This window comes from Equus przewalskii, chromosome 1 (genome assembly GCF_037783145.1).
Source record: "Equus przewalskii isolate Varuska chromosome 1, EquPr2, whole genome shotgun sequence".
Taxonomy (NCBI): Eukaryota; Metazoa; Chordata; class Mammalia; order Perissodactyla; family Equidae; genus Equus; species Equus przewalskii.
In genome coordinates this window covers 15,948,003-15,973,651 of record NC_091831.1, presented here as the reverse complement: position 1 = coordinate 15,973,651, position 25,649 = coordinate 15,948,003, and the positions used below count along the sequence as shown (strand labels likewise).

Genomic DNA, 25,649 nt, shown 5'->3' with positions numbered 1-25,649 from the left:
GTTCTGGAGGCACCTGAGGCCAGTACACCCTGCCTGCATGTGGACAAGGAACACTTGGCCTGGCTCCCTCAAGAGGGCGCTCTCCCACTCAGGTCGAACCAGAGTCCTGTGGACAGGCAGTATTTGGTGGCACCTCTTATACAGCCAAAAAACACCCCTTCCCGCATTCTCTGAGCCTGGAGATGCTGGGGAGCAGCTTAGAAAGAGCCCTGGGCCTGAGGTTTTCTCAGACTCATAGAGGTACCTCAGCATCCAGGCACCTAGGACAGAGTGCGTATATTCAGCTTTGTAGCCCAGTGGCTGGCACAGTGCCTGGCACAGACTACAGAGGGTTCAACAAAGGCACCAACCTTCCCATGACAACCTCCCTCAGGTCACTAAGCACCTACACTGCAAGATGCTGTGTGAGGTGGTGGCTATGGGGGACAGGGACAAAGATGAAGGAGATACAATCCCTTTGGAATACTGCATCCTACCTCCCGCCATCTTCATACACCGCCTTCCCACTTGTATAACCAGCAGTGAGCGAGAGGTGAGACAGCACTGAATATTTATTTGTACGGGTCAAGGTTCATGGTGACCTTGGCTCACGGAATCATAGCACTTTTGAATCTCAGACATGCATGTGTATTTGAGTAACCCGCTTCATAGTTCCACCATAGGCACTGCCCATCCTCTGTTCCCTCCTGACAATCAAAGATGCTTCCGCTTGGAAAAAGTGACAAGAAGAGCAGAGTAAAGCATGTCAGCTTTCCTTATTTGAATAGCTCAGGTCAAAGACTGCTCTGAAGGTCATTTTGGAAGGAAGATTGCTTTTCAAATAATTGCCTTAAACCCTCTGTTTTGCTTTGCATTTTTCAGTCATAACTCACCCAAATGAATTCCAGTCTCAGGCCAAGCTCAGCCTACGGACAACAGTCTATCTCCTTCCCCTGTGCAATGAGGGTAAGTTCCCACCTTGCACTGGGGCCGGCTCAGGCAGTAACTAAATAGATGCACATTAGCTACATCTCCGGATCCTGTTCCTGAAGGAGCTATCACCCGGGCTGGCATTACAGATTTCATAGTGGATCCCTACAGCCTTCCAGATCTTAGTACAGCAAAGAAACTTTCCAAGTGTGGTATCCCTCAACCCCCTACACTGGGCTGACAGCCCACCCCCAGCCACAGCTGTGCTGCCTATCTCCCACATCCCCTCATAAGTTTCTGGCTGCCCACTCCTCCTCATCCTCACCATTGCAGACCCCTTTTAGAGCAGAGGGAGGCCTATCAGCCTAGGTCACCTGGTCAACATCCCTTAAGGCAGTGGCTCTCCAAGTGTGGACTCCAGATCAGCAGCAGCATCAATGGGAATGCTCTAGAAATGTAAATTATCAAGCCCCACCCAGACCTCAGGAATCAGAAACTGATCCCGATGCAGGCTAAAGTTGGGGAACCACTGCTCCAGAGGAATGGCATCTGGGAGAAGTCCCTGAGGCCACTCCTCCTCCCTCAGGTGTGCATGGACACTCTGTGTGGACAGCTCACTGGTCTCTGACCCCCCAGGCCTGGCAGAGCACCTGGCACTCCCGTCCTGCCGAACCAGTGAATGAGCCCGCCACCAGCCAGTACACTAGGCAAAAAGCAAACTTTTGCAAACCACATGGGTTATTTGTATCTAAAAATGTTTCAACTTGAATTTTTGAACCTGGAACAAGGAAGAAGTGATTCTCACTTGTTTTTGTCTGTTTCCACAGAAAGGTTTTCTAGCAGGACAGTGTCAATACCCTTTGCTGGAGTGAACATTCTTGGAGAGATGGCATTCTCTCTCTCCAGACCCCCATCCTGAAAAGTTCAAAGCTGTTAGATGGAGTCAGCTGATTCTCCAATAGGAATTCCAACTGCTGGGTGCTGACAAGGAATCTAAAACTTCCAGCTTCCAGGCATTTCCAATTCTCAGCGTTATCCCAGGCTCCATGTCATTATAATCCTTTAGCTCTCGCCATGGCAAATGATCATGGAGCAGGAAGAGCAGAGAGGAGCTGCACCTGAGATGGCCTGAAGCCAGGTGCACCACCCCATCCAGCACTGCAAGGAGCAGAGGCTTACCTGCGACATTCTCCCAAGCTGCTACCGAAGAGAGAAGCGCCACTGAGTCTTTCTGGACACAGAGGGTTTTTTACACATCAGCCTGGAGTTCTGCCTGACTGAGCTGAAAACAATTTGGAAACCCTTTGGTGTGCTAGAAAAGAGAAGACAGGTGCTGTCTTTCGGGAGAGCATCTCTCAGAGCAAGAAACCGAGCTGGGTCGGGCTCACCAGCCTGCCACACAGTCCTGGAGTGATGGCTGATGGGAAGCTCAGCAGTTCTCCAGTTACAGGTACCCATTTCAACCCAGAAGGGCTCCCACACATGTCCCCCAGGCTCACCATCCTAACCTGCTGGAGCTGAAAGGGTTGGGCATAAAGCAGGTGCGTACACCCAGGTAATGTTTGTGTACACATGTCTTCTAGTCCAAAATTATTCTGGTCCTTCTAGTGCAGCAGTTCTCAAAGTGAGGTCCAGGAACCCTGGCAATCTCAGAGAGTCTTTTAGAGTCCATGAGGTCAAAAGTGTCTTCCTAGCCATAGAAAGGTAAGTGAGAACCTTTCTCACTCTCATGCTCTCTTAAGAGCACTGATGGAGTTTTTCCACAGACCACATGACATGCAATACTGCAAGAGACTGAATGCCCAAACAGATATGTATAAGAATCCAAGAATCTTCCGATCAGACACTAGATGTGTAAAAGAATAAAACAATGCCACACTTCTCCCTAAATTATTTTGTTTTGGACAATATCGTGATTTTAATAAAAATATGTTCTGCTATTTATGGTATCATGTAATGGGCTTCTTGGAGTTATTATTATTATTTTTTTTTGGTGAGAAAGATTGGCCCTGAGCTAACATCTGTTGCCAATCTTCCTCTTTTTTTCCTGAGGAAGACTGTTGCTGAGCTAACACCTGTAGTAATCTTCCTCTATTCTGTATGTGGGACACCACCACATCATGGCTTGATAAGCGGTGCCAGGTCTCACCAGGGATCTGAACCTATGAACCATGGGCTGCTGAAGCAGAGCATGTGAACCAAACCACAACGCCACCGGACCAGCTTCTTGGGGTTATTTTATTATTTTTTAAAGATTGGCTCTGAGATAACATCTGTTGCCAATCTTTTTTTTCTCCCCAAAGTCCCAGTACATAGTTGTATATCCTAGTTGCAAGTCATTCTAGGTCTTCCATGTCGGACACCGCCTCAGCATGGCTTGATGAATGGTGTGCATGTCCGAGACCAGGATCTGAACCAGTTAAGTGGAGAGCATAAACTTAGCTGCTCGGCCACGGGGCTGGCCCCTCTTGGGGTTATTTTTAAAAGAAGTAATAACTACACAAACATTTCTTCACCTTTGATTCCCAGTAGGATAAGTATTGATATATTTAACCCATGCAAACTTTGGGATTCTCAGTAATTTTTAAGATTGTAAAGGAGTCCTGAAACCAAAAAAGTTCGAAAACCAGTTTTAACGAGAAGTGAAATATGTTTGGTAAAGGGCACTCAGGCTGTATCTTGACAAGATCCAAAGAGCTCCTATTTAAATTTTTTGTTTTAAAATGAATAAATAAAAAGAGAAAACAAAGTCACCTCTAGTATCCAATGCCACACACCCTGAGAGTCATAGCAAAATTATGCGGGCAGTCTGCAAGGTACGCACACTTCACTTCATGCAGAAGCAGACAGCACTGCATACGGCCCCCCGGCTCTGCAGCCGACAGACCCTCTGGGCTTTTGTTGCAGTAGCACCACTTGGGCGACTGCAGAAGCTGCTCAAGACCACACCACCTCCTCCGTGACATGGGGATGACTATGACAGCCCACACTTTTGGGGCTGTGGTGAAGTGCTCAGCAGAGTGCCTACACACAGTAAATGGCAAATAAATGTTGCTCTCTTCATCATCACCCTCATCACCATCACTGTCGTCCACACGTTCCTACAATGATGTCCCTGGCTCTGCAGATTCTGGGCTCCTGAGTCCTGTACAACAAGCCACGCTGCCCCCGGTTGTGGCTTGCTTCTTAACAGGATGATGGCATGATTCACAGCACAGAACCACCCAGAGGAGAGGAACGTTCAGATTCAGTGGCACTGAGTCAGTGATTGCCCTTTGCTGGATCGCTCGCATCACTGACTCAGACACAAGCACCTCTAAGAACCCTTTATTCGCAGTTACTCTGGGTCACTGAAGCAGCACGTGCCCCAAGAGGCTGCCAGTGGTCCCCCCACTGCCTATTCAGTTTAAACAATGGCGTATCTACCACTCTAGGCCCAACAATCTCGTGGCCAGCTCTGTTCACGTCTTACTGTGTCTCTTTGTATGTCAATAATTGTCTATTCTGGACAGGAATGTTCTTGAAATGACACATACTCCAAACACCTCGGGACTTTGTCTACTCCCGCCTCTGCCCCCCTAGTTTTCCCTAATGGTACAAAACTGAAAAGATGGTGATGTATAAAGCTTAGCAACACGGCCTCACATAACGGCGTTGGCATTTTCACATGCGGCTTAGTGCTGTGGGTGTGTGCAAGTGTAAAGCAGTAAGAATCTACCCCCTCCACCCACGAATCCTAGTTTAAAGGTCTCTGTCTGCTATTGGGGGAGGGGAAATGTTACATTTGGAATCATAAGCTTTCTTTGTCCTCTATGATACAAACTTGTGGAAAGAGTGAGGGAGAAAGAGAGCCATATTTATTGAGTGTTTCCTGGGGTAGGTGGCAGGCACTGTGCTCATGCATCTGCAGAGCTACCTCATTTAATCCTCACAGCTGCCCTGTGAAGACGGAGTCATTACCTCCATTTATTGATGCAAAACTGAGGTCTCGAGCTGCCCACGTCCCAGAACTAGCAGAACGAGGATAGAAGCCCAGGTGCGCCTCACTCACAAACACATTGACAGCAACTGAGGAAGGCAAAAAAAAAAAAAAAAGAGTCCCAACTCCTTCTTAGAGTGGAATTTTTCACATTGACGGTTCTTTTAAATTCTTGTTTTTCTTGGATGCAAAATTTTCTGCATAATTAATTGCTTTTGGAAATTACGGAGCAATTTCCCATTCACTGAATTGGAAATGCCCAGTAGAAATGTAAGTGCCAACGTGACTGCAGGATCCCTAACTGGGAGTAACAGCTTGGGGGGACGTTCTGGGGTCTCTCTGGGTGTAGCGGGACTCCAAGCCTGGCTTTGAGACTCGGGTGCTAATTACACATGACAGTCAGCTGGTGACTGAGGGGGCGGATTTCCCACCCAAAAATGAGACTGCTCTGGGTCACAGGTTATGGGTGCTTATGTCAACTGCAAACCATGTACGACCGACAGAAGAACTCTTATCTCCTGTGGGGACCAGGATAGGGAGGTCACAGCCGCAGTTTACGGGACTAGCATGCCAGCCAGCATGGGATGCCCTGGGACCTTGCAGGCTGTTGGTCTGGATGAGGGGGCAGCTCCCTAGGAATACTGAGGTCTCCTATTCTTCCATTCTGTTGACCCCATTCCTTGCTCAGTGGATAAAACACATTCGAAAAAAAGAGCTGTATGAAATGGAAGCATGCCCTGCCCTTGGAATTAGGAAAAAAAGAGATCACAAAATCTGTCTGGCTGCGCTTAGGTCTGGCTTGAGGGGCAAGCTAGTTTGCCTGTGAACTGCATGGGTCCTATTTGTGAACAGCTGCTGGGCAGAACAGAAGGGTCCCCTTTGAAGAGGAACAAGATGCATAGAGAAGCAGAGGACATCAATTGGGGTGTCTCTCAGCTGCCTGCAGTCTTGGACAAGGTGGTCTGAAATCTAGAGTCCCACAGACCCCCTTCAAGTTCCCCATCCACTCCCATTTCAGCACTTCTGGAAATTATTCCAGGTCTCTCACCCACCACATCTTTTACCAGGAGGTTTTCCTGTGATTAATGGAATGGGCACAGGGGAGAGAGAAGGTAAGAAGGCAAACAACTGGATGACCCCAACACGGTGACACAACCATGGATTATTTAGAGCTAGTTGTCACCCTGTGACAGCAAAGAATTCACCTCCGGTGAGATACACAGCCAGGTCCCTGATATCAGCTGCCTCGGAGTAGGTGAGGGTTGAAGACTCTGAACTCCTATGACAGTTCAGCAGAGAGTTATGGAGTCCAACCAGGCAAGTGGGAGCTCCTGGGAGATGGGCACATGACTTCCATTTCTAGGACCCTCAAGGTCAAGAAGACTTTGCTCAATAAACGTGCCCGAAGTGAATTATTGAGTTAATAATAATAACCAGAAAACCAGTGTGGTCTGAGAGGATTTTTTTCTTATTTGTAGAAACGACTCTTGCAATCAGTAAGCTGTCACAGAGAAACCACTCTGTAATAAGCAATGAGTGCTCAAAAGGAAATTAGATAAAGTAAGAACTTACTGAGCATGCATTACCAGAGTAGCTTTTTAAAAATTTTTTTAAATGATGCTAAGAGGCTGTGATGGACATTATGTCCTAACTCTCTGTGAAAACTGTCTTTAAAACTGATGCTGTCTTAGTTACTGAGCCATAAAGAGTGTCTAGATTCAGAGGCTGGCCGGAGTTATCACTCTGCCTGTCTGGAACTAAAGGTAGTAAGGCTGAACAGTGTAAGAACATTGTATTCTTGTCATGAAAGAGAACCATTTGGAAATAGTGACAGAAACCAGGTTTTGGAGTTAGAAAGACCAGGCTGATTCCAACTCCTCTACATTGGAGCTGGGCAGCTCCACTGGTCATTCCCCCGTGGGGCAGCTGGGCTAATTAAAGATCACATTTGCAAGGTGTGTGCCCAGTGCTGCTCATGATCAAAACCCAGTAAACAGGTGGTTGTTTTGCCTCCCAGGACTTCTTCAAACCCACAGCCCTAGGCCCCTGTCTGTTACTCCTAAGGCTACTCTCTTGCATGCTGCTCATCCTTCCAGGCCAGCTCAGATGGCCGCTTCTCCCGGAAGCCTTGCTGACCTGCCAAGATGGGCTGGCCATTCTCACTTCTATTCTCCCGTAGCACTTCTTACCTTTCTGACCACAGACTACCATGCTAGGCTGCAATGATGGTATGTGTGCCTGCCTTCCTCTCTGCACTATAGGTGAGAAGCCTGATCTTTACTCCTGGCACAATAACTACAGGATGGACGGATGGATGGGTAGATGAATGGGTAAGTGGATGGACAGATAGATGGGTGGACAGATGGATGGATGGACAAATAGATGAATGGATGAATGAATATATGGATGGATGGATGGACGGACAGATGGATGGATGGATGAATGGATGGATGGATGTTTTACATTTATTCATTCATTGACTCATTCAGCAAATATTTGTAAGCACAGAATATTGTTCAGGTATAGTTTTAGGCACTTGGGATATATACCAGATAGAGCCCTGATGGTGGATCTTATATTCTAGTGAAGAAAGAGTAAATAATAATCAAAATAAATAAGTAAATTATATAGTGTGTTAGAAGGTGATAAGTGTTTTGGGGAAAAAAAATGAGAGCAAGATAGGAGAATTGGGAATGTGCAGGGGCTTGCAGTATTAAATAGGGTGGCCAGTGTAAGCCTCATTAAGAAGAGATTTAAGCAGATTGGGGGTGAGGGAGTTTGCCTGGGAGCATCTGGGGAAAGAATGGTCCTGGCAGAGAGAACAGCTAGAGCAAAGACCTAGAGGTGGGACATGCCTGGTCATTCAAGGACCAGCAAGGAGACAAGTGTGGCTGAAGCAAAGGGAGCAGAGGCAGGACAATCAGAGAAAACAAGATGGGTGAAGGGCAGGAGGACAGTCCATGTGGGGCTTTGGGGCCATTGAAAGGACCCTGCCTTTGACTCCAAGTGCCTGGCTATATGAGCCTTCCATCTCCATGTGGACATCCTTGTGCCCTGTGGACGTGGTCTTGGTTTTCTGAGCCCAGTACTCCTTCCCCACCTTCTGGTAGTAGTCTCTGCTGACCCTGGCTTCGACTGGGCCACAGCATACTTTCCCTTTGGCCGCAGTGGCTGGTCCAAGGATGGGTACACCATCTAAGCATGGCCAATCAAAGTTCTCACCTGGGATTTTTTTTAACAGGATTTGGAGGATAGGGTCTCTATCTCTGTGATCATGAGGTGACAGGTTAAATGTGTGGAGCTGCTGGTGGCTGCACTCAGAGAAATAATACAAGAGACTGAAGCAGACAAGTGGAGGAGAACAGAGAGTTGAGAGTGTAGCTCACGGTGGCACTGAGCCCTCCGTCCTGACTGTGTCCAACTACTCTCCCCTCCAGTCCTATGAATTAATACAAACCCCCTCTTTAGTCCTAGCAAGCTTAAGCTGGGTTTCTATTGTGGATCAAAAGAGTTCTGATAAACACACTCCACAAATGCAGCATGGCCAAAACAATTCATCGTCTTCTTCCCCTGCCTCCAACCCAAGAGACAAGTCTGCCCTCTTTCCTTTGTTCCCCATCCTAGCTACTAACGCCATCACTGCCCCATCACCAGGCTGTGGAGGCCCACATCATCCTCTGTCTATGCTGGGTGTTCAATAAATCACCAAGTCCTCCCCTCCATGGTGCCTATCAAGTTTCCCAACTTCTCACCTGTTCTTCTGGCCACCTATCATCTGGTCCACTGTAAGATCCTCCTACCTGGTCTCCTGGCCTCCCCTTGCTCTGATCCTCCCTCTGCACTGCCATCTGAGAGCTCTCTGAAGCCCGGCTGATCATGTCTCTCATCCTCATAAACCTTTGATGGATAAAATCCAATACTTCAACACGGCACTGGAGACCCCTAACACCTTACCTTTATATCACACTGATTTTTCTCTCTCTGCCTCTAGGACAGTCCCCAGGCCCCTACCTCCCACCCACCACTGCATCCCCCTTGAAACTAAGCTGTCTTTCTTCTGCTTGACTTTCCTTCCTTCTCAGCCACTGACGCCTGGTTTGAATATGGCTCCTAAGATCCTCCACTATGACACTTTCTCCCCCAAAGAAATGTGGGGCTTCCTCTTTGGGCTTCCTGGACAGACTCAATTCCGTTCCTTTTCCATCCACGTTCACACTCAAAGACAGTAAATGACAGTTCTGGTGCCAAGACTCCATCTGTCCACAAGGATCTAATAACCAACAGAATGTGCAAGATGTAAAGACAAGGAGTCTCTGATTCTTTCTGTCTCAAGGCCAAGAGTAGCAAAAATGACCTTGGTGTGGACGAGAGCAGGCGAAGGAAGGGGTGAGGAAAACGAGGCAGACACTGAGCTTGGGCAAGTGCAGGGAAGGGGCTGGCTGAAGCGAGAGACTACGGAGTAAATCTGGACAGGCGTTTTTAGCGACAGGCTCCAGCAGGAACAGACAAATGGCTTCACACCCGCCTCTGCCAAAGGAGAGATACAGAAAGAGATACGAGGCGATAAGATAGAGCAAGTTGTAGCAGGCTCCCGCCTGATTCACAACTCGAGTTACCCCTGTGAGCCAGGGAGAATGGCGAGTTTTGACACTGCTCAGCTGGTGCTGAACAGCCACACGTCTGGACACACAGGCTGGGGGCGGAGGGCTGGGAGATCCAACAAGAACCATGCTCCTCCCTGCCTGCTGGAGTCAAAGGCAAAGAGGTGGCAGCAGATGTCGGAGGATATCCTTGCCCTTCTCTCAGGATCTTGACGAACCTGCTGCACACAGGCAGGAGCCTCCCGGCATGAGTCCGGGGGGCTTCCGGGGCAGACACGGGGTAGCAGGCAGCTCGTGCAGGTGCAGTGCATTAAAAACGAGCCGCTCGGCACTCTGAATCCGTTGCTAAAGACACTCGTGTAATCATTTGAAATGAAAACTGCTCAAATGAACTGGAAAATGTTTTACTTGTATTTTCTCACATTCTTGAACCTTTCTTTCCATGGTTCAAAAGTTTGCATTGTCTAATTGCTGATTTCCATTTGTGAATGAATCAGTGTAAAATAAAATTAAGTGCCAAATTAATCTATCCATCTAGTTTTAGGCATTAATTATCCTCTGAGCCATTTTCTCCTGCACTTGCCGCATGTCAAGACAAGCCCACATATAGTGATGTAGAATCCAGTTTTCAAAACAGGAACTCAGCCCAAACAGTGGAGGACATCCTTGATCTCTAAGACCCACAGTTTACTGTGCGAAAGGGGTCTGAGTCCAGGAAAATGAAACACATTCCTCACCTTTTAAAGGAGCACTAACACTGTCAGACCAGATAAGTTACCAGAGCAGAAATTTGCTGCATGGTTTTGTGACATGTTTCCCCAATTGTCCCAGCTAACAAATTAACAACAACACATTTCCTCTAAGTATAACAGGGTCAGCCCTAGTGTGGAAAATGTGGAGCTGTCTAGGGCAGAATTTTGAAAAATTACATATGCTGTTTTTCTGGAACTGTACCCCAGGAGATCTTCTTGGCTTTGCTAAAAATCCCCCAGGTCTGCAGGATACAATGACAGGATCCTCAGTCGCTGGGGAAAGGTAGAACCATATAATTGGTGACTTGATCAAAGCCACCATTCTTGGAAACTATGGGGACACAGAAGCTGGGCACCTGGAGGAGCAAGTATATCTCCAGTGGGGCCAAGAAAGCCTTGGAGACAGAGGGCACAAAGGCCCTGATCCCTTCCCTTTTGAGGTTCAGCATTATCAGAATCTTTCTAAAAGGAATGAGATATCCTTGACCAAGTACTATTTCAGCCTTAAAAAAGCAGTATGTGACAACATTGGAGGAACCTGGAGGGCTCTCTGCTAAGTGAAATTGTTACCCTGGCCCTGGCCCCATAAGACATTTACCATAACCCTGGTCAGAACAAACCTAACACATTCTTTTTAGCTTACAGGAAACCACAAAGAGAGGAAGGAGAAGATGGCTGAGACATATAGTCGAAACCAGTTAAAACTGGTTGAAGGCAACATGGCAGTGAGACTTGACCTGACATAGACACCGCAGCTCATTATATGTTCATTGTAATACATTACCATATTATGGAACAAACCCATTGTCGCCATGACAGTTCACAACTGCCATGGCAATGGTAAGATATAAACCACATAAGGAAAGAAAAGAGGTGGCATGTTTGTTTCCCCAAAAAGCCTGCCCAGTTCCCCGAATACCTATGAATATTCCTCCCCTTCATTACTTTGACCCCTTATAACAGCTGCTGAATCGCCCCAAGAGCTGAGAAGTTGATTCATGAACATAGCCCACTTCTCCATTCTCTTTGGCCATTGAATGAAGCTTGTGCCGTTGAATGCTCAGCTTCAGTTTCATTTCAAATCTGTGACACCAAATGGAAAACAATCCTCTGAAGAAGAAAAGGGCTGATTGTGGATTTGAGGCCCACCGGCCCTGGGCCCTTTCTTGGGTCCCCTATGATTGTGGGTTCAAGTCCCAACAGGGGGAAGCAAAATTGGTGACAAAATAAACCAGAAACAGAAGGACAAATACTGCACGATTCCACTTAGATGAGGCATCTAAAACCATCAAACTCATGGAAGCAAAGAATAGGATTGTGGTTGCCAGAGGCTGGGGGAGGGGGGAAAGCAGGGAGTTGCTGATCAATGGGTATAAAATTTCAGTTACACAAGATGAATAAGTTCTAGAGATCTACTGTATAATATTGTGCTTATAGATAATGATAGGGTATTGCACACTGAAAAATCTGCAAACAGGGTAGTTATCATGTTAAGTGTTCTTACTACAATAAAATTTTAAAAAGCAAGCAAGCAAATACAACACTCAATTCCACCTACGATGCACTGCCAGGAAAGGGAGAGTCTGGGATACTATGTGTTCAGTTGGAGGGCTGGCTGTGGCTGGAACCCCTTAGAACCGAGCCCCCTGGGCAAAATGTGGTGCTTGGGAACTAGTGGCCGCATACTGAGTATGAACTAAGAGTTGTGACTCTAGTACCCAAGGATGCAGCACCTCTGCTGCACGTGCAGAATGACCAAGAGGGATAGAGCCACTGAATCACCAAGCATCCTCCAGGCTGTTCACAACAGTGACGTGGTGTGGCAGCAGCTATAGTCACAAGGCAGGTTAGCTGGTCGGTAACCTCAAGCTCCCTCTTTGTTTGGCATTGCAGGCAGAACGGGCTTTGGAATATGAAAATAGGTGGGGACATGCTCAAGAGGAAGATGCTAGACCTCTTGGTGATAAAGAATAGCTGAGGTGTCTGAGTGATTAATCAGAAAAATAAAAGAGATATGAACATATTTGTAGCACCCTGAACCAGTGCTCAAGTGCTGAGCTGATTTTGGAGATCAGAGTTTGGGAGAAAGGAAGTAAGGCACAAGTTTAAATTCTGCATATATAACAACTTGCATCAGGAATAAAGGAATATGCTTCCTTTAAGGCCAAACTCAGTCCTGACATCCTTCCAGGCACTAAGGAAAGCAACCAGAGGAAAACTGGCAAGGGAGACGCTGTGCTTCAGGGGAAGAATGGGAGGCTTTTAAATTTCATCACACCCTTCTAATAATACCTCCACGTTCGCTTTTCTGTAGACAAGCTTGAAGGCCCGAACAGTCAAGCTCTCGCCTCTCCCCAACCACCCCGAGAGGAAAGGAACCTGTCAGCTTCCCTAAAAGGGAAAAGGGAAAAAGAAAACAAAGTCAAAAGGGAAAGCTGAAGTTGCATCTCCTCTGTTTGAAGGCACAAGGCAGGAGAAAGACAGGTTTTGCACAGAGGCACTGTTGGACCCTGGGGGAAGGAAATCTATGTGCTGCAAGTTGGAAAACATTAAGTGCAGGGAAGTTTTAATGAGCTTGAGCAGCTCTTTGATAGTCGCTGATGTTGAGATGGAAATGGAGCATTTGAAAATGTGAGCTTTCGAAGAATATGGTTTTTAAGAAGCGATTTTCCCTCTTGCTATCCCTTTGCTTTGGGGATATTCAAATTAAGCCTTAAGTCTTCTCATCAGCGGTACCTCCCTCTCTCTGGATGAGGATGGGTCATAATGTGAAACTCCCCAGAAGCCCCAGCTCCAGTGAGTACTAGCTGTTGCTCTGGGTAGTAGTAACTTCAACGGCCTCCCTGAGATGGATAGAGAAGGGATGGAATAAAAGGCATAAAGTTAAAGAGAAGATTAACAAAATCTGATGGAAGAAAACACCTAGCTGCCTACATTGCACCTTAAATTACATTTCCCACATCTGACAGTGAGGGGGTAATCATGAGTAATAAGTCCAGGCTTTGGAAAGAAATTATGGGCTAACTAACTTAACGACAGCTAACACCAGAGGAAGTCACTGGTTCACCTTCCCAGGGAAGACTCAAGACAGGGTATAAAACCCATCAATCACGCTGAGACAAACATCACTTGGTAGAGCCCCTGGATAGTCTAGGATCTGGATTCCCGAACAGCCTCCGAGTTCTTCCCAGAGCTAGAAATGTGTCAGTAGCACAAAGGCTGCCTCCAGTTGCACCTTCCAGTCCAGCACACCTTCACCCCACTGCATGGTGGCTGTTGTCACCACATCCCGACCTTGATATGACCAGGTGCAGTCAGTTATTAGGCAAGGGCCATCCCACTGCCTCTTGTTGATTTCTGCCCCATTAGGTGAGGCCACTTTATGCTACTGTCTCAACACAAATGATTCTTGGAACCTTCCTGCCAGTTCAGTCTGAGCCCCAAACAGAACCCAAACCATCCTGTTATCTGTGGGTTCCTCCTGCCACCTCCCCCAGAACACGCCAAGTTCCCATACTCAGCTATTTCTCACTAGAGCTCAGCAGGAAAGCAATCTGATTTGACTAATTCACACCAACCCTCCAAGGAGTCTCTGTTTTAGAAGAGAAGGCCAGGTAATGCAAATGAATCACTCAGGGTGGGCTTTCAGCCTGTATGGGAGATGTCACGGACCTCCTCTGGACCTCACGTGCAAGATGAACCTCATGAGAAGAGAAAGAAAAGGCTTCATCACCACACCCTCCCCCACTTCCCAGCTAATGCCCAATGGAGAAGGGCTCACCCATTGCTCTACTCCCTCCCCGAACTGCTTCCCGTCTCCAGGCCTCCTGGCTTGGACTCATCAGTGGACAGGATAATGCCTTACTGTAGGGACAGTGAGGAGCTGTAGCTGTCTGCCTTTAAGCCAAAGACGACCCTGGAACCCAGTCCTGCTCCTAGCAGAGGGATCCCTTCTACTCAATGATGTGGGTTTCAGATCCAGGGGTCTTCAGAATCTCTGCTCCTTCCCACCCTACACCCTGAGCAAAGCTCCTACAGCTTCTCCCTTGTGTCCTGCTCCTCAGGCACATTCAACTGTAGCAGGGGGTTCTTTGACTCCCTGGTTGATTGGCTTCCCCAGGTCATGACTATGCAGAGACCTTCTAGCACAGCAAACCCTAATCCTAGTCTGCAGTTAAGAGGGTCTCCATGGAACAGGGGCATGGAAGTGAGAAAGAGTCCTTGATGAAGTTGCATTTCAGGATCACCTGACTCCTCCCAAGACACAGTTGGTCATCTGAGTACTTCCTCATACAGTAGGTCACCTACTTTCAACTTAAAAAAAAAGTGGAGGGTCATTACTCCCAGAAAATCTTCAGCATGAGAGGGTTCTACAGATAATGAGAACTTTCTTGGGTGAGGGGGTGGGAGGTGAGGAAGATTGTCCCGGAGCTAATGTCTGTGCCAATCTTCCTCTATCTTGTATGTGGGACATCCCCATAGCACGGCTTGCTGAGGGGTCTGTAGGTCTGTGCCTGGGATCTGAGACTGCAAACTCTGGCAGCCGAAGTGGAGCATGTGAACTTAACCACTATGCCACCAGGCCGGCCCTGAGAACTTTTATTTTTCTTTACTCACTATTACAGCTAGTTTAAGGAAAGAATGAGATCCCATTCTACCATAATAAAACTTAAATTGACCAGAAATTCAGCTCACCAGACTCCTCAAAATATCAAACACATTTTTTCCTGCTCTCTACTTTTTAGAAATAGGAAGCCTATAAGAAAACAAGCACATAGCCACATCCTCACCTACTTGTCTACCTGTGAACATTTATTGAGTGCACAGAATTTTGTCAGAGATGGCATTTGAAGCCCCCTGGCTCTACCCTGGGGATAAAGTACAGGTGTTGTCCAATATGATGCCCCATCTGAATCTCTAGCCCAGGATCCATTCTGCACATCTGAATGCAGCACCAGCATCGCCTCAGGCTGCAAAGACTCAAGCTCTGCTTATCAAAATCTACTTGCTTCAATCAGCAACTGAATTCAACCCAAAGTTCTGGAAGGACACATATCACATTGTTGACAGGGACGGTCGGAAGCGAGCGAGAGCAGAGCAAAAGCAAACTTTCTCTTTCCCACTACCTAATTTTACATTGCTTCTTTTTTTAAAACACATAGAATGTGTTCATGAGTTCTTTCCAATGTTAAAATGAATTAATACATAGCAAAAGGAAAAGGAAGCAACTGTTTTCAACATCACAGCCCAGACTCGACAGGGTGTCTGAGACCTGGAAGCACAGCTGACAAGGAAGATGCCCACTCTTCCTGCCCACATAGATGACTGAATGGCCCAGAACAGACCCAGGCATTCTGGAAGTTCTCCTCTGCAGGGTTGGACACAGCTCAATCCCTCTCACTGGTCTCTTCCAGTTTTCTGACCTTGACAGTCAAAAGCCTCCATATTTCCAGTCCAACCGTCCCCTGACTTACTTAACCCCTTGTGATCCCTGGCAATGGCTCAGGCTTGCCAGGTAGGCAGATGCCTTCAAGTTCACCTGGCCTCAGGTGACCCTCTGTGCTTACTAAGAGCAGACACATTTATCTCATTCTAGCACCTCTCCAAGCTTGCCCAGGTTAAAGATAGGAACCTTCCCCAGCATGAGAGCCTGACCAGCTTCTGAAGAACCGTGTGTCAGATGCAGAGGTCAGTTTCTGGCCGATCCATTCCAATGACTGCCCTCTTCTCCCTCCTGCCGTCCATAAAAACACAGAAAACGGGAGCTTGGCCGCTGAAGCAGCCGCAAAGGTTCTCCCTGCTGCCTCATCAATCACCCGGCTGCGGCACACCTACCTGCAGATGTAATTCGTCTTGCAGGAATCCTGCAAATTCAAACAGTTGGGTTTCTCCCTCTCCTCATAGGAGCACACAGGCACGATGGTCTGCCGCCTCCGCTCAGTGCAGGCAATGTCCTGGCAGGAGCAGAAGAGCATTCCGTAGCTGTGCTTGGCCGGAACCTTGTCAAAGAACTGCCGGAGGGCCTTGTGGCACTTGCGCCGGTTGCAGACTTCGTTGGACATGCTGGTGGTACATGGGGTGATGTACGCGGACCTGTACTTCTTGCAGGTGTCGTCAAGGTTGCAGGCCTTGGCGGCATCAAGGCAGTTGTTCCCTTTGGGGATGTGCTCCACTGCAAAAGGAGAGAAAGGCAGGTGTGATCATGGTGCTGGCACCTGGGCTGCTCACATCTTGTCTGTTTTAATTGCGATCTGGCCATTTACCTGGCAGTGCTGGGAGCTCTGTTTCGAAGCTAATAACTTAATGAGTTCATGACAAGGAGGAAGTATTAGGAGTGCAAAGGCTGGGAGCCCACGGCAGCCCACAAGCTCCTAGCACTCTCTTAGATATATAATTAGGAGGTATTGAGTGGGCCAAAGGAGCTCAGGCACCTGCCCAACTATGTATAAACAAGGCAACAGGAGAATAAGTCTCCAGCTCCTGGTTGGTAAACTGAAATTAGGATAAAAGAAAAAAGCAACAAATTATATACTTGTTCATTATACAGTATATAAAATGATATGCTGAATGTAAGTATAATTACCATGCAATCCTCCAGGAATATAATTATGTAATAAATGCATATAGTACATGCTAATTACTATATGATTACAGAGTAATTACATGGTTATTTGAGCCCAGAAGACAAAATATTATGCTAGGCTCTCTAAACAGGAAGAAGTAACTACAGTGATGCTGTATTTAAGTTCCACCTCACAGCCCACTGGAAGAAAACCAGAATAAATTACATAAAAATTTGCAAACCTCAATTACCATTTAACTTACCACATACAAAATGTGGGATCTATGAGTATTGAGGTTGCAGATTAGAAAAATTCAGCTAGAATTTTGGTTAGAATTTCAATGGGCTTACAAACCATAGGCCTTAGGAATCTCACAAAACATACGCTGCCTTCTGCCTAAGCCCTCTGTGCTCATGCTGTCAGAAAAACCAGGGCTGTCCACTGCCAGGCTGCCCACTGTGTGGCCTGGAGGGAGAGCATGGTAGAGGCAGGGCCTACTGGAGTGGCTGCATGAGCTGTCCAGGGCCAAGCCCAATGGGCAAAGTTAAAAGATGAACGACCAAGAGAAATTAAACTCAGTCCCCATGATACAGGTATTTTCCACAGGGAGGGGAAGTGATGGAAAAACCCTCCAGAGCCAAGTTATAAGACGGTCCATGGAAAATTGATAATTAGGTGTAGCAGTGACCCACCCCCCAGAGACAGCAGGGAGGTGGCAGACAAGTGCCATACAACTGAGAGGTTGGATCCTCAGCAAGTTCCTGTTTAGGCCACCCCTTCTTGGGTTCCGGAACCATCTTTCATTCTCTTGATGCCCCCAGTGGACCGGGACCATAAAGGCATTTGGGAAATTACAAGAGACAAGAGAACTGACAGGAGAGGAGAGAGTACGGGTGGGTTACCCTGAAAGACAGGGCAGAGCATTTAGTCTATATGCTAATAAATTAATAAAGGGCACAAGGAATATTATTCAACCTTAAAAAAACAAGGAAATCCTGCCGTATGTGACAACATGGATGAGCCTTAAGGTCATTGCGCTAAGTGAAATAAGCCAGTCACAGGAGGACAAATACTCTATGATTCCACCTATATGAGGTATCTGAAACAGTCCGACTAACAGAAGCAGAGAGTTGAATGGCAGTGGCCAGAGGCTGGGGGAGGGGGGATGGGGAGCTGTTATTCAAGAGGTATAAAGTTTCAGTTGTGCAAGATGAATAAGTTCTGGAGATCTGCCGCACAACATCGTGTCTAAAGTTAACAATACTGAATTATTCACTTAAAAGTCTGTTAAGAGGGTAAATCTCATGTTAAATGTTCTTACTCCAATAAGATAAAAAATAAGTACAGGGCACATGAAGCAAGTCCACCATTTCAGGGAAACAACTCTCCCTGTCCTACGCATGATGTGCCTCGCTCTAAGAAAACCCAATATGCAAACATCGGAAATCACAAAATTACACCCTGCACCATGAGCAGTATTTTACTGTGCCCCAGGTTCATGTTTCTGCCTACGACATCTGAGTCTAACAATTTGCTGGGAAAGGCAATCAACAAGACATTCAGCCCTTCTTGAGTGAGCAGTGCAGGAAGCCAGCAGCTGCACACACACATCCCCGCTGGTGTAACAAGCACAGCTGGTGCATTTTCTCCATCATGACCTTCCTGAACCAGCTTCTCTCAGGCTCCTCTATTTTCATACACAGCCTCCTCAGGACTCAAGGAGCGAAATATTCACCACGTGCCCTGACAGGATCACCAGGGCCTCCAGGCCTTGGGAATACTTCTAGCCTTTTCCTCTTTTGAGACTTCTAATGTTGTGCTGTTGGGCCCATAGGCAACAGTGATTTATATTCTTGAAGGTCTATGGTGGGTTTGGAGATTTCTAAATTATGCTTTTTTTAATGATAATCTAAAATAAATTAATATGACCATATTCTGGATCATCTGGATTAGGCCCTCAAGGCTGGATATTGGTACACAATTTCACTGCCTGCATCTGCACCTTCATCAGTGTTGAATGGTAATTTAGGATCTCTGGCTAAAAAGGAAAGAATAGAGGCACAGAGGTGGACCTAATGCTTAAATGATGTAGCCAGTGATACACGAACAAATAGTTCATATAAGTTCAAATGGAGAAAAATAGCAGAAGAATTAAGGCCTCACATGGTACCCAGCAATATAGGCCTGACAAACTCAAAACAACTCACAGTGAAGCAGAGAACTACATTCCGATGGTCAGCACCAACTGAGATTCAGCAAAACAATATCATCCCTTACATTAAATTAATGTTATTAACTTGGATTCCATTGTTTTCAAAGTTTTATTCATACTTAATTTGTGTATTGCTTTTATAATTGTGTAAAAGTAAAGATTAAGAGCTGATAGTTTTATGTTTATAAATTTCAAATAAAATTATAATAAAAATAATAAAACTCAACATACAAGGTCCAGAAAATTTCTTTCTCTCTGAAAGTAGTCCATATTATACACAAGTTTTAAAAAATTGTCCTGGAAAAAAGTTCCTTGACATAGGTCTTGGCAATGATTTTTTGGATATGATACAAGTAACAAAATAAAAAATAAACAAGTGGGTTACATCATAAAAAGTTTCTGCAAAGCAAAGGAACCTACCAACAAAATGAAAAGGCAACCTATGGAATGGGAGAAAACATTTGCAAATCACATATTTGATATGAGGTTAATATCCAAAATATACAAAGAACACCTACAACTCAAAAGCAAAAACACAAATAATTCCTTTAAAAAGTGGGCAAAAGACCTGAATAGACATTTTTCCAAAGAAGACATTCAAATGACCAACAGGTACATGAAAAGGTGCTCAGCATCACTAATCATTAGGGAAATGCAAATCAGAACCACATTGAGCTATCACCTCAGGCCTGTTAGAATGGCTATTATCAAAAAGACAAGCGATAACAAAGGCTGGTGTGGCTGTGGAGAAACAGGAACGCTTGTGCACTGTTGATGGGATTGTAAATTGGTGCAGCTATAGAGGCTCTTTGAAAAATTAAAAATAGACCTGCCAAATGATCCAGCAATTCCACTTCTAGGTATTTATCCAAAGAAAACAAAAACACTAATTCAAAGAGATATCTGCACCCATGTTCATTGCAGCATTATTTACAATAGCTAAGATATGAAAATAACCTAATTGTCCATTGATGGATGAAGGGGTAAAGAAAACGTGGTTATACATATACAGTGGAATATTATTCAGCCATAACAAAGAAGGAAATTCTGCCATTTGTGACAACACGAATGGACCTTGAGGGCATTATGCTAAGTGAAATGTCAGACAAAGACAAATACTATATGATATCACTTATATGTGGAATCTAAAAAAATAAACTCATAAGGAAAAAAAATCAGATTTGTGGTTACCAGAGGCAGGGGGAGGGGGTGAGGGAATTGGATGAAGGTAGGTCAAAAGGTACAAACTTCCCGTTATAAGATAAATAAGTACAGAGGATGCAATGTACAACATGGTGACTATAGTTAACACTGCTGTACAGTACATTTGAAAGCCACTAAGACGAAGTCCTAAAAGTGCTCATCACAAGGAAAAAACATTTTTTTCCTCTTCTTTTTTGGTGTCTGTATGAGGTGATGGATGTTAACTAAACTAACTGTGGCAATCGTTCTGCAATGTATGTGTCAGGTCATTGTGTTATACACCTTAAACTTATACAGTGCTGTATGTCAATTTTATCTCAAGAAAAATGAAAAAAAAAGTGGCCTAGTGTTGCTTGCTTTGTTATAATTTAGCTTCCTTTTTAAAGTTGTTAAAACTACATAAACTACTAATTTTTTCTTCTTAATGTTATCAAAAAAGAAAAGCAATATTTCAAAGCTATTGGCGTGACTCAGCCTCACTTTCAGCTGATTCTGTTTTCATCAATATATAACTCTGCCAGAGCACATCTCCCTACCGTTATTTCATAGCCTTTGACAAATTCCAGAATGCACAACCTGGCACATTAGGAGAAGCAAAAAACTACTAATTGATTTCCAGCTCACAGATCAATGTGTGACTTTCTTTGTGTTTCTAATTCTCATTCACAGAAAACATTCTCATAACCCTTCCCCACTTGATATACGAAGCCAGAACTACCCAAGTAACAGAACCTGACAAAGACAAAAGAAGAAAATTACAGACTAATATTCCTTACAGATAGATATTCAAAAAGTTTAGTAAATAGTATTTAGCAATACGTTAAAAGGATAATATTCCTTACAGATATATATTCAAGTTTAGTAAATAGTATTTAGCAATATATTAAAAGGATAATGCACCATGACCAACTAGGGTTTATCCCAAAATGCAAAGTTGGTTTAATATTTTTTTTTTTTAAAGATTTTATTTTTTCCTTTTTCTCCCCAAAGCCCTCCGGTACATAGTTGTATATTCTTTGTTGTGGGTCCTTCTAGTTGTGGCATGTGGGACACTGCCTCAGCGTGGTTTGATGAGCAGTGTCATGTCCCCGCCCAGGATTCGAACCAACGAAACACTGGGCCGCCTGCAGCGGAGCCCGCGAACTTAACCGCTCGGCCACGGGGCCAGCCCCAAAGTTGGTTTAATATTTAAAAGTCAATGTAATTCACCACATTAACAGACAGGAAGGGCAGGAAGACAAACGTATGGTTATTTCAATAGACAAAGAAAAAGCATTCAACAAATTTCAACACTCATTCCATAATAACAAATGCTCAGCCATATAAGAATAGTGGAGAACCTTCTTAATCTGATAAAGGGCATCTATGAAAAACCCACAGCTAAAGTCATATTTAATAGTGAAATATTTACTGTTTCCCCCCTAAAATCAGGGACAAACGAAGGGTGCCCATTCTTAACACTTATAGTCAATGTTGTACTGAAGGTCCTAGCCATTGCAGTAAAGCAATGAAAAGAAATAAAAGGTATGCAGATTGGAAAGGAAGACATCTCTATTTGCAGACGACTTGGAAAATCCTAAAGAATCTACAAAATAGCTACTAGAGCTAACAAGTGAATTTATCAAAGTCAAAGGATAGAAAGTTAATACACAAAAACCAATGGTATTTTTATAAGCTACCAGCAAAAATATTGAGAAACAAAATTTGAAAACATAATTCCTTTATAATAGCACCCCAAAAAGGCATTTAGGAATGAATTTAACAAAACACATGCAATACCTCTACCCTGAAAACTAAAAAACATTACTGAGAAAATTAAAGAAGATCTAAATAAATGGAAATATATACCATGTTCATAAATCAGAGGGCTCAGTATTGTTGAGATGTCAATTATCCCCAAATCACATATTTTGAAATTGGCAAGCAGATTCTAAAATTTATAGGAAAATGCAAAGGACATAACAAAGCCAAAGCAATCGAAAAAGGACAACAAAGTTTAAGTCACTTTACACCGACTTCTAGATTCACCATAAAGCTAGAGTTATCAGGAGAGTGTGGTACAGCATAGGCATAGACAAATCAAACAATGGAACAGAAAATGGAGCTCAGATTAAATACACCCACACATCTATAGTCATTTGATTTTTGACAAAGTCACTAAAGAAATACAACAGAGAAAGTTTTTCAATAAATGGTACTAGAATAACCGAAAATCAATGTAAACAACAACACCAAAAACACCTCAACCCCGCCTTCACAACATAAGTAAAAATTAATAAAAGACAGATCACAGACTTAAACATAGAAGCTAAAATCATAAAGCTTTCAGAAGAAAACATAAGATAATCTTGGACATAGACAAAGGTTTCTTAGGACAACAGAAAGCAATAACCATAAAAGAAAAAATTGGTAAGCTGAATTTTATCAAAATTAAAATTTCTGCCCATCAAAAGACACTGTTAAGAAATTAAGAAAATGAACAGACAAATCACAGACTAGAAGAAAATATTTCCAAAACAAAAATCTGATAGGGGCCGGCCCGGTGGTGCAGCGGTTAAGTTTGCACGTTCTGCTTCTCAGCAGCCTGGGGTTCCCAGTTCAGATCCCAGGTGTGGACATGTCACCGCTTGGCAAAAAGCCACGCTGTGGTAGGCATCCCACGTATAAAGTAGAGGAAGATGGACACGGATGTTAGCTCAGGGCCAGTCTTCCTCAGCAAAAACAGGGGGGGATTGGCAGTAGTTAGCTCAGGGCTAATCTTCCTCAAAAAAAAAAAAAATCTGACAAAGGACCAGTATCTAAAATATATTAAGAATGCCTAAAACTGAATAATGAAAAAGAAAACAAGCCAATTGAAAAATGAGCCAAATATTTGAACAGATACTTCACAAAGGAAGATATATGAATGACTAATAAGCACATGGAAAGTGTTCAACATGAGTAATTATCAGAAAAATGCAAATCAAAACCACAATGAGATATACTATACACCCACCACAGTGGTTGAAATTAAAATCTGACAACCTCAAATGTTGTCAAAGATATCGAGCTCCTGGAATCCCCTATGTTGTTGGTGGGAATGTAAAACGGTCCAACCACTTTGGGAAAATGTTGGGCAGCTTTTTTATAAAACTAAACATATGCCTATCCAAAACCCCAGCAATTCCACATCTACATATTTATCCAAGAGAAATGAGAACATATGTCCACAAAAAGACATACAAGAATATCATATAACACTATATGTGTTATAATATATAACATATAGAATAACACTATATTGATAATAACCAAAAACTAGAAGCAGCTCATGTACCTATCAATAGGAAAATGGCTAAACAAACTGTGGTCTATTCACCCAATGGAACACTACTCAGAAACAAGAACAGATAAACTGCTGATACACACAATAGCATGGATGACTCTCCAAAAAACTCTGCCAGGTGAAAAAAAAGTCTTACACACAAATGTACACACTGTATTATTCTATCTACGAGAAGTTCTAGAATAGGCAAAACTAATTTATTATAAAAGAAAGTAGAAGAGTGGTTGCTTCTATGGGATGGAGGTAAGTATTGGCTGGGAAGGAGCAAGAGGGAACTTTCTGGCATGCTGGTAATGTTCTTGATAGAAGTTTGGGTCAAAACTACACTTGAGGTTTGTGCATATATAGAGCTACCTCAAAGGGGCAAAATACCTAAACCAATAATGAAAACTGGTTAATGATATGCATGCTGAAGCATTTAGGGGAAGTATATTGATACGTGCATTTTAAAAACTAAGCTGGATTGATAGATGGACACAAGGATGGAGAGAAGATACTTACAAAGCAATTACCTTCTAATTTAATCGTAGAACCTAGGCGGTGGGTTGACTGTAAAATTTTTTTCACTTTATGTTTGAAAATGTTCGAATAAAATATTGAAAAAATAGATTCATGTATACTCTATTCTTTTTCAAAAAGTTTCACACGCACAGAATATGGAAAAGACCTCCTCGCATCCCCGTTCGCCTCCCTTCTTAGTCACTTCACAAGTGCACCTCCAATTCCCTCTCAGGCCTTAATGTTGTGTATCCCACTGCAATGAAGCTCAAAATAAACACTCCTGAAATCACAAGACATTTATAAATTAGAGTCGAGTTTTCACTTGGTAAGAAGATTGATTCCCCCATATCTATTAAATGGGTCCCCCAGTGCACAAAAGTGCTACCTCAGCGACTTGAGGGCAGGGGGAGGAACGAGCAGAATGATTCAGTTGAGGCCACTCGAGTCACATCCAGTTCTCCATCAACTCCCACCCCGACGGAGGAGCAGGCACACGTCTCTGTTTTACGGTCTGGGCACACGAGCCTTCTCGGTTGCGTGGGAAGGCTACTGAACAGCTTTACCATAACTCTGAGTGCCATTCTCTCCACAGCTCATTTTAGAGCTCAGCATTAAAACGTTGCTTCCTCCCCCGCCCCTCCACCTCTAATCTCTCCCTCCATCTGCTGTTATTCATTCTTTAACTCAGTAGAACGTCTAGGATGCTGTCTGAATGGGAAGTATTCTCAGAATGAAGGCTGTTTACTAGAAATCCCTTCTTCTTGGGGGAGGGCATATGCGTGTGGGTTGTGCTGGATAATGAGCTGCTCTCCAGCATCGGCCCATCGCTGTCTTACAGAGAACGCCATTTAACCAGCTTCTCCTTTCAAAGTTAGACATAATCATGTTGTTACTTTGCAGGTTACATATTGTTCTCTCTATTGTCATTCTAAGTCTCTTAGGCTGTGATCACACCTGACGTGATTTGTTTCCTGTTTTCTGGGGGGGTATAACATTCATAGCGACTTGAGGGTCAACTCCCAGATCATAGAATGAAAAGGGTCAGGTGCTGCTGAAGGAGCAATGAATTAGGAGTCAGGGAGTTTAAATGTGGTCCAATCATCTGAGTGCTTTTGTACAAGTGGGCCTCAGTTTCCCCATTTGTGAGACGATATATCCAAGGTCCCTTCAACCCTCAAAGTTCTTTGATTTGATGATTATAATACAAATTGGCTTTCTGATTATAACTTCAAATATTTACGATAAAACTTGACAATCAAGGACAGAATGGAAAACCCCAGCACTCGAAGGCGCTAGCCTCTCAGCTGTTTGCGGCATCAAAGAGTACATGGACCAACGATTTCAACCCTGACCTACAGGCAGAACAAATGTAAAAGATCCCTCCAACATAGCGAGATGTGAAGGTGTCAGGGATGATTTATGCACTGGGAGAAGCTTTCATATTCTAAATTCCTCTGGAGCAAGGAACTGCCTTTCTCCAAGTACAATCCTCACACTGTCCCAAATCAAAGAGGCTATCGGTGTGGCCAGCAGCCTCTCATTATTTACACTTAGAAAATGCCACCATTATTGGCAAATGCCGGGGCCAGCTAACCAGTCAGAAT

At 44.4% G+C, this 25,649-nt stretch overlaps 1 protein-coding gene across 6 annotated transcripts in view; it reads right to left on the bottom strand.

The window, feature by feature from the left end:
* Positions 1-25,649, bottom strand: part of GFRA1 (GDNF family receptor alpha 1) — a 220,362-nt gene that overhangs the window by 51,650 nt on the left and 143,063 nt on the right. For all 6 annotated transcript variants that reach the window (XM_070594723.1, XM_008514539.2, XM_070594663.1 and 3 more), the window contains one exon: positions 16,077-16,413. In XM_070594723.1, coding sequence (XP_070450824.1) covers positions 16,077-16,413 — 337 coding nt within the window. The remainder of the gene's footprint in view (positions 1-16,076; positions 16,414-25,649) is intronic.